This window comes from Conger conger, chromosome 1 (assembly GCF_963514075.1).
Source record: "Conger conger chromosome 1, fConCon1.1, whole genome shotgun sequence".
NCBI classification, from domain to species: domain Eukaryota; kingdom Metazoa; phylum Chordata; class Actinopteri; order Anguilliformes; family Congridae; genus Conger; species Conger conger.
The window spans coordinates 82,866,303-82,875,899 of NC_083760.1; the positions used below are offsets into that span (position 1 = coordinate 82,866,303).

A 9,597-nucleotide genomic window follows, 5' to 3' on the forward strand; every position below is an offset into this window, starting at 1 on the left:
GTGACACAGTGCAGTCAGTGTCCATTCTCTCAGTAAAGATATCCTGACAGGGTAAGTGCAGATCTATGTCTAATTTAATTTTTTTATGTGATTAAATATCTCAGCAAAATCTATAATACAATGCTGTATGTATCATTATTTATAACTGAGTTCAGATGTATTCTATTTTTATATTGTAGTCATGTGAAATGCATCTTTTTGTTCAGACCAGATGAATGAAAGCTCATATAACTGCCTTCAAAGAGGTTTGGCTTAGAAACATTTTTAATTCAAATGTTTGCATTGTGTGACATTCCAAAAAGAAAATATGATTGTGTTGCAGATGGATCCAACAATGCTCTTGAAGAAATCTGGGTGCTTACTTGTGGTCCTTGTGGTTTTAAAATTCACTGTTGATCACAAAGGTGATAAATTAGTTCACCACAGATCCTGCCTATATTGCTTGTGTAGTCAGTTATTCAAACCTTGTTAAACTGGAATGACTGGAAGTATTATATACAACCATAATTGCTGTAATGTATGTCATATATAATTATCAAGCATAATTGCTGTAATCTATATCAGTGCTATGCCACATTACTTTAGGAATTTCTACAACATGTGACATAGAAAGTTAGAAGGATTTATTGTGTGGAATTAATGGAAATGCATTCGCACCAATGAGTGTGTGTGTGTGTGTGTGTGTGTGCATGTCTGTGTGTGTATGTTTGGTTTTGCGTGTGTGTGTAAATGTGTCTGTTTGTGTTTCAGGTGTTCTGGGCCAAAATGGATGGGGAGTGACTTACGCCCCTGAGACAATCTGTGGCTTAAATGGGTCTTCAGTGGACATGCACTGCAATTACTCATATCCCACATCTTACTCAGTGCAGAAAACAGTCTGGTTCATTCACCAGATACCTAATCAGGAGCCTGATGACCTGTCCCTGGATCCAGAGTACTCTGACCGTGTGGAGTACCTTGGGGATCGTAACAATGACTGCACTTTTAAAATAAAACAACTGAGAGAAAGTGATTCAAAAACATATCACTTCAGATTCCTCACCTACAATGCTGATGGAAAATATACTGGCCAACCTGGTGTCACATTGGACGTTACAGGTAACCAGTTTATGCCATAACCATAATTGTTCTCCCATAACTATGAGTGAAAGATTGAGGAAGGGAGAGATGCCTGTTTACAGTATTCATTTGTTTGCAGCTCTACAGGTGATAATGTATCCTGGCACAGTAACAGAGGGACAGAGTGTAACACTGAACTGTAGCACCACCTGCAATCTGACTGGCCGCCCAGCCTTCACCTGGTACAGGGACGGGTCTCCTCTGTCCTTCACCACCCAGACACACCAGCTCACAGCCAGCAGTGAAGATGGAGGCAGATACTCCTGTGTTGTAAAAGGCTATGAGGATCTCCCCTCCCCTGCAGTGGCTCTTTCTGTGAACTGTGAGTGTGTGCTCCCAGGCTAGGGCTGGGCAAAGGCTTTGTATCTGAAGCTGCTCCCTGAACAACATGTATCATAATTATACTGTAAAAATAAAACTGTCAATTTACCTGATTTTTAAAAATGCAAAAAAATGCATATAAAAAATGGCAAACTAATTGTAGATATACATAGCACATAGTATTATACCACACATTACGCAAACCATACAGTACTGTGCAAAAGTTTTAGGCAGGTGTGAAAAAATGCTGTAAAGTAAGAATGCTTTCAAAAATAGAAATGTTGATAGGTTATTTGTATCAATTAGCAAAATGCAAAGTGAGTGAACAGAAGATTGTGTGGGAGAAGTCTGGTCAGAAGTGGTCTTCATGAAAGAATTGCGGCCAAAAAGCCTCCAATGTGGAAACAAGGCCAAGAGACTGAACTATGCACGAAAACACAGGAACTGGGGTGCAGAAAAATGGCAGCACTGGACTAATGAGTCAAAATGTGAAATATTTGGCTGTAGCAGAAGGCAGTTTGTTCACCGAAGGGCTGGAGAGCGGAATGAGTGTCTGCAGGCAACAGTGAAACATGGTGGCGGTTCCCTGCAATTTTGGGGCTGCATTTCTGCAAATGGAGTTGGGGATTTGGTCAGAATTAATGGTCTGCTCAATGCTGAGAAGTACAGGTGGATCCATCATGCAACATCATCAGGGAGGCATCCGATTGGCCCCAAATGTATTCTGCAGCAGGACAACGACCCCAAACATACAGCCAATATCATTAAGAACTATCTTCAGTGTAAAGAAGAACAAGGAGTCCTGGAAGTGATGGTATCCCCCCCACAGAGCCCTGATCTGTCTGGGATTTCATGAAGAGACTGAAGCATTTGAGGCTGCCTAAATCCACAGAAGAGCTGTGGCTAGTTCTCCAAGATGTTGGAGGAACAACCTACCTGCCAAGTTCCTTCAAAAACTGCAAGTATACCTAGAAGAATTGATGCTGTTTTGAAGGCAAAGGGTGGTCACACCAAATATTGATTTGATTTAGATTTTTCTTCTGTTCATTCACTTCTTTTGTTCATGCATTTTGTTAATTGATAAAAAATAAACTATTAACATTTCATTATTAACATTAGCATTCTTATTTTACAGCATTTTTTCCACACCTGCCTAAAACTTTTGCACAGTACTGTATATTTAGCACTCATCTGAAACCTTTTACAGCGTGCGATACCCATGCCTGGTTTACATTAGGAATGGAGGGGATGTGTCACGGAAGCTGTGGACAGTGTCAGCTTCCCTTCGGTGCTGATCCAAGTGGACTAGAGCTGGGGCCTCCCCAAGCCTGGGATAGCACAAGCATTTGATTTATAACATGTAATGTGTTTTCTGAATTTCATTGCAGACAGCCCAAAGGACACCTCAGTGTCAGTGAGTCCCTCTGGTGAAATACTGGAGGGCAGTTCAGTGACTCTGACCTGCAGCAGTGATGCCAACCCACCAGTGCAGAACTACACCTGGTTTAAGAAGAATAGAGCTGTATCCTTATGGAGAGAATCTGGATTTAATCACACCATCGCTAATATCCTCTCTCTGGACAGTGGACAGTACTACTGTGAGGCACAGAACCAGCTTGGAGCTCAAAAGTCTACTGCTGTGACCATAGATGTTCAGTGTGAGGATTGTACTTTTTGTTTTTAACAATAATGTATTTTCTTATAGAAACCAGTACACAGCAGAAATGATAACATCTATGGTTATAATATCATAGAGTTTTGTTCTGTTTTTTTTTTTTTTTTTTTTCCTGGAACAACTGAGACGCACAGCATAAAAGCTGTGTTACTATAGTGAGGCAAACACAAAATATTTTGATGCATTATCCATGCCACAAAAGCTGTGGTATATTAATATCCACAGTGTATGTGCAGTCACTGACAAGAATCAATAAATCAGGTCTCTTCCTCATTGGAACCTCTATAGAGATTCCATCCCCAGACAAAATGGCTTATATGAAGACAAACATACAAAATCTACAGAACACAAAACATGATGGATTTAAGTAAGAACATGTCTTTAAATTATTGTCTATATTCTAGATTACCTATAATTTGCAGGACTCAAACTGCAGATCTGATGTGTATGTGCCCAATTAGCCGCAGTATCCATCATTCTTGGTTCCAGATCCTCCAAAGGACACCTCAGTGTCATTGAGTCCCTCTGGTGAAATAGTGGAGCATCTCCAATGTACTGTATGAAATAATTATGTTGTTAAGATATGAAAACTTTAGTGGATTGCCTGAGTCATCGTTCACATAGAAATGCTAATTCTGTTTCAGATGCTCCTAAGAACACCTCAGTATCAGTGAGCCCCTCTGGTGAAATAATGGAGGGCATTTCAGTGACTCTGACCTGCAGCAGCAATGCCAGCCCACCAGTGCAGAACTACACCTGGTTTAAGGAGAATAGAGCTGTATTCTCATGGAGAAAATCTGGATTGAATCACACCATAACTAACATCCTCTCTCAGGATAGTGGACAGTACTACTGTGAGGTGCAGAACCAGGTTGGAGCTCAGAACTCTACTACTGAGACCATAGACGTTCAATGTGAGTACCGTCAGTTGTCTGTGTTGTGTCTGCTTCTACACACCAATATTTTCACACCAGTAGCCAGAGATCTAAGAGTCAGAGATCAAACAGCTGGTCCAGTCCGACAGCTCCTGGCTCTGATCATGCTTTCAGCTGTGCAAGTTGTGTTGATACATTCTGAATTTGGCAACGCATTCGGCAACCCTGCTGGGGCCTCATTTCTAAAACGATCTCACAATTAAATTTTATCTTAAATGGTGACTTACGGAGAAACAATGACAAGGACATTTTTGTAATAAACTCCCACTTTGATGTGGATTTGATATTATCTCTCAGGTTTACACTATACTGTAGAGATATTACCTGCTGGTGCTGCATGTTTGATGCCTGTGCGTGATATCCTGGGATCTTTCATGCACAACAGTCTCTAGAGTTTGCAAAGAATGGTGCAAAAAAATGAAAACAAAAATACAGTGAGTAGCAGTTCTGCAGACAGAAACGCTTTGTTAATGAGAGACGTCAGAGGAGAATGGCCAGACTGATCAATGCTGACAGGAAGGTGCCAGTAACGAAAAATAACCACACATTACAACAGTGGTATGCAGAACAGCATCTCTGAACACACAACGCATCATAACTCTAAGTGGATAAGCTATAGCAGTAGAAGTCAAAAAAATAAGTTGAATAAATACCTAATAAAGTGCTCACTGAGTGTATGATTGCATGAATGTGAATTTTGGTGGAATTCAACTGATTTTTTCCATTGATTATAGATTATCCCAAGAACACCTCAGCATCAGTGAGTCCCTCTGGTGAAATAGTGGAGGGCAGTTCAGTGACTCTGACCTGCAGCAGCGATGCCAACCCACCAGTGCAGAACTACACCTGGTTTAAGAATAATGAAACTGGCGTCTGGCAGGCCGGATCAGGACAGAGTCTGAACTTTTCTAACTTTAGATCCTGGAACAGTGGACACTACTACTGTGTGTCACAGAACAAGCATGGAGCTCAGAACTCTACAGGGTTGTCTGTCGACTATGCTGCTATGGGTAATGAAGGTAAGAGCTGGTATGTATAATTGGCTACAAATCATGTATTTGCAAAACAAGATTATTGATAATATATGCCTTTAGAGGGGAATATCCTCTTTGTGGATGAAATATGCTTTGTTTCAGTAGGGGCTATTTCACAAATGATCACAAAATGAACACAATTTTCCGATCTGCCCAGATGGTACAAAATTTCAGACAACATGTTAAGCTGAGGTTTTGACATAGATTGACCATCAGGATATGAATGCATTGATATAAAATATACAGTAATCCTAATAATTTTGAAAAACGTGCTGTGCTCAGGTCTAACCTTTCTCATACCTTTCTCATGTCATTGCATAGATTTACCATACTATATCATTGCTGGAACATTCACTGCTGCCTGTGCTGCTGTTCTAATTGTTGTTGCGTGGATTGTGGGCAGGTAAGTCTTTTAGAACATTAAAAAGTGAGGAACAATAAGTGCATAGCAAAGGTTACACTGTAGTAATAACGACAGAACTCAAGTTGGATAGGGTACAATTCGCACAAAAACTTTAACTTTTTCAGAGTGGCGATTTGAGAACTTGAGAAATATTTCCCATGATCCTTTTTGAGACTGAATCTGCTAATGGATTTTCTTTTCAGCAGGAGGTCCAGATCAAGAAAGGAGCAAAGATCGGATACGGAGGTAACACCTTTTTGTTGCTGTTGTTGTTCAAGACAGAGGAGGATATGAATGCACTGTCAATCATTTTACAAGACAGCGGGGTATTTATCAGACTATAAAGTCTATAGTTCAAGTCTATTGTTTATTTTTGCATATACGTATATAAAACTATTGAATGAAATGTTTTACAGTTTGGTAAACTACAGACATTAGAAGTCACTATTAGGAGCTTAAGAGCCTACAATGTGCAGCACAGCATGTATGAAGCTACCATGGCCAGGTACATGAAAATGTATTTGCCGGCACGGCATTAGCTTATCTGCCGCCCTAGGCAAGACTGCAGACCCCAGAAGGAGGGGGCGTGGTGAGGAGGGGGGACAGGAGAAGGGACATGGATTTTTTAAAATTTTGTCAATCTTCCAGGACACCGTGTGTACTGTGTACGCCAACGTCTCTGAGTCGGCCATCAGCGCAACGGCAGTGCAGGAAACAATCCCGGAGAAAGAAGAAGCTGAATATTCAAATGTTGAGAAACCTCAAAACCAGGAAGAGGTTCTGTATTCCACCGTACAGAAGCGCCCGGCCCAGTGTGTGGACGAGGTTCAGTACGCCAGCATCCAGTTCCCCCAATCTGCTGCTGCCTCCGGGTGAGGAAATCCCGTCATTACACTTCCTGTGCTGACTGTCGCCATGTCAGCCCTTCTGTTACTGCACTGTGTGTCTGATCAATGGCTGATCTCTGTCTGGAGCCGGGAGAAACTGACCTCTCCATGTCTATTTCTGTGCCCTTAATCTGTATTTATTCAGAATAGCGTCCCGTCGTATAAGAGTGTCTGTTTAGCAGGTAAATGCTGCTAATCAACGTGCAGTAAAGCATCCTGTGATTCATTTGTGATTTCCTACATTTGCTTTACCCCCTCTTGATGATCATGTAAAGAGCTAACTGGCTGTACGTCAGTTGTGCTTCATTATATAAAGAAAATTGATTCTACTTTGCACTCACCTTCCCTTCAGATCAACTGTGCCAACCTCCGAGGATGTGATCTACACCACACTTGTTAAATGATGCATATATGAGAAATAAATTAAATATAAGGTATTGAAAAATATCTTCTGTAATTCTCTCAAATCTAGCACTCTATCAATAGTGTGTCTGGGAAGGGGAAATTTTTTTTGTGTAATTGCTTTCTGCTAAAAAAAACTTTAAAAATTGCAGCACGTGTTGAAATATGATAAGTGCATTCACAATGCCAAAGAAGTCACAGGCTCTAGATTAAGGCCCATTTGTTTGAAGCAGCAACTGGCCATTGGTTTATTGACAAACCACATAACTGGAAGTTATAAGAATATAAATTACAGTACTATAACATGCAATTCAGTCATGTTTCATTTCTAAAGTGTTATTCATGCAAGCACTGCAAAGACATCTTATATGATTAAGAGCAATCAAATCAGAAGGTTATGAGCCTGGCAAATTAGTCTATCCCTCCAATTCTAAGAATAATCACACAAAGTAATGCGTATAATCATATCCCACATGAACAATTTCAGGTTTATTACTCGCTGATTAACTGCATTATAAATGATAAATGTTATACCAACAAACTACCTTCACACCAAAATTGAGACTCGAAGATGACTCTGTCCAGAATAGGAGACTTATGTTCATATTTAATGATCAACATTGTATTCCACTGTTTGTATTTTAAACTTTAACAAGCTTTAACAAGCCCCTTATTGTATGTAATTTAATCTATGACTGTTGTATTTGTACTTATCTTGGCACTTTTGTTCCTGGCTTCGTTACTTATGGTCTATTTACCATGTGTACTAGACTTAATGTTCATGACTGGACAACTGATTCTATGTGAATTATACCTTATCCGACCTGTACTGTAGTTGTTGTAATGACCTTGGTACAGTATGCACTTTTTGTATGTTGCTTTGGATAAAAGCATTTGCTCAATAAAATGTAATGTAACTGATCAGGGTCTTGATGTTTCGTTCTTCAGTTGTGTCCTGACTGGGCTACAACAGAAGTCCGCACCTGCATGGCCATTCTTGGATAAGCTTAGACATGGACATCCTTCTGGGAAATTAGTAATAATTTTAGACGGCTAAGGTGCCAGGTCATTGGTTGGTTGCTTAATATCTGGTAAAAATCTGTAGGTGGCTGACTGGGCACTAGGGGGCGCTTTCGTTGTGCTCAGTAATGATGTGCTTACTGAAGCCCATTGTATAGCCGGGGAGGGCAAAGCCACTGGGCCCCACTGGTTCGGATGTGTGTTGCATACTTTTTGCTCTCCTTAAATTGTAATTTTGCACGTGTCCTAGCACAAAGGTTACCTGAAGTAATATCAAGGGAACGGCACCTACTGAGAACGCCAGACAACAGTTAAATCTTATGCAGATTATGAGAGAATTATAAGTATGTACATTGTAGTTCTGCAATAAAGTAGCATGCATTTTTCTAGTTAGGTTTTGGAGCATCCATTCCTGTAGAAGGCAAGGTTGATGTAATGCAGGGCTGCCCAATCCTGTTCCCGGAGAGCGACCATCCTGTACATTTTAATTTTAATCCTGACTAGCCCCTAATTCTTTGAATTAGCAGCTCAAAGAAATCTCTAGCTCAGTGGTAACCCAAACCTGGTCCTGGGGGGCCCCTGTGTATGCATTTATTAAGGTTATTTATTTCATAAAAAATTGACACCATATAGGTTTGCCTCTTCACCATTTCTTTTTTGTCTGGATTTTGTTTCTTCCTGATGGTTAGTTTTGGGAATTGTATTCTTTGTGGCATGCATTGCTATGTCTGACATAATGTGTCTAACATAACCCCTCTAAACATGAAGCACCTAATCAAGTCAAATTCTGAGCATACACAGGTGGCTGCAGGGAAAAGTTTGGGAGCTACTGGTTTGAGGAATATGATGCAGATCAGAACCCAAAGGAGCATGGCCTTGTCAATCCACAGATCTGAACCAAATGGACCATGCATGGCAGCGGTGACCAACCCCATGGGTGAGAGTATGCAGATTTTAATTCCAACAATTCACCACACCAGCTCATTTCATTAAGTAGTTCCCTCCTCTCTGGTTGAAGGTGTGTTCATATTATTGGCATTTTGGCAGACGCACTTATCCAGAGCGACATACAGTTGATTGAAGTAGTTCCCTCCTCTCTGGTTGAAGGTGTGTTCATATTATTGGCATTTTGGGAGACGCACTTATCCAGAGCGACATACAGTTGATTAGACTAAGCAGGAGACAATCCTCCCCTGGAGCAATGCAGGGTTAAGGGCCTTGCTCAAGGGCCCAACGGCTGTGCGGATCTTATTGGGGCTTAATGATCATTTGCAGGTGTTGTTACAATAGTTACAATGAAAACCTGCATACTCTGGACCCTCCATGGCCCACGATTGGGCACCCCTGATGTATGGTATGGGATGTCTTCCACTTCCATCAGAAAAGTGTGTGCTATGTCACGGCTTAGCATCCAAACTGTGGAAACTAGCAGAGCAGCTGATGCGGTTATGAACAGAGACGCCAAATGAAAAGAACTGCAGGCATGACTTCGCACTTTGGGCGCTCTTCCTTGTTGGTTTTGGCAGTTGATCATGAGCACGAGGGCTGTGAAAATGCTGAAGAAAGTCCAGACTTGTCCTGGCCTGCTGATGAAAACCTGCTTGCGAGTTAACACACATTTTTTGCCAGTTACTATGCACAAGAAGAACATGGATTAATTATCCTACAGCCTTTTTATTGGGGTGGGCGGTGTAACAAAAGTTTGTCTTGAACCATTCGATCTTCTTGAGGTAATATAATATGGTTATACAAACATGACTGTGTGGGAGATGCTTATCTGGCTTCTTATTACATTTCATGT

At 40.9% G+C, this 9,597-nt stretch overlaps 1 protein-coding gene across 2 annotated transcripts; it reads left to right on the forward strand.

Annotated features, from left to right (window-relative positions):
• Positions 1-7,697, forward strand: LOC133107618 (B-cell receptor CD22-like). Of its 2 annotated transcripts, XM_061216624.1 has the most exons (11): positions 1-51; positions 323-404; positions 751-1,098; positions 1,199-1,441; positions 2,829-3,098; positions 3,760-4,029; positions 4,785-5,069; positions 5,406-5,487; positions 5,694-5,733; positions 6,136-6,359; positions 6,727-7,697. In XM_061216624.1, the coding sequence occupies exons 2-11, from the start codon at positions 323-325 to the stop codon at positions 6,776-6,778; spliced, it is 1,896 nt and encodes a 631-aa protein (XP_061072608.1). In that variant the 5' UTR covers positions 1-51; the 3' UTR covers positions 6,779-7,697. The 2 variants fall into 2 exon arrangements, with proteins under 2 accessions (XP_061072608.1, XP_061072618.1); XM_061216634.1 differs by lacking the exon at positions 323-404 and having other exon boundaries at positions 11-51.
• The last annotated feature ends 1,900 nt before the right edge of the window (positions 7,698-9,597 follow it).

What these genes read in the sequence shown, in the direction of transcription:
- LOC133107618 (XM_061216624.1), top strand. Translation starts at nt 323, where the DNA reads ATGGATCCAACAATGCTCTTGAAGAAATCTGGGTGCTTACTTGTGGTC. An exon ending in ATTCACTGTTGATCACAAAG is followed by an intron (nt 405 to 750) that starts GTGATAAATTAG and finishes TTTGTGTTTCAG; the next exon opens with GTGTTCTGGGCCAAAATGGA. An exon ending in TGTGACCATAGATGTTCAGT is followed by an intron (nt 3,099 to 3,759) that starts GTGAGGATTGTA and finishes ATTCTGTTTCAG; the next exon opens with ATGCTCCTAAGAACACCTCA.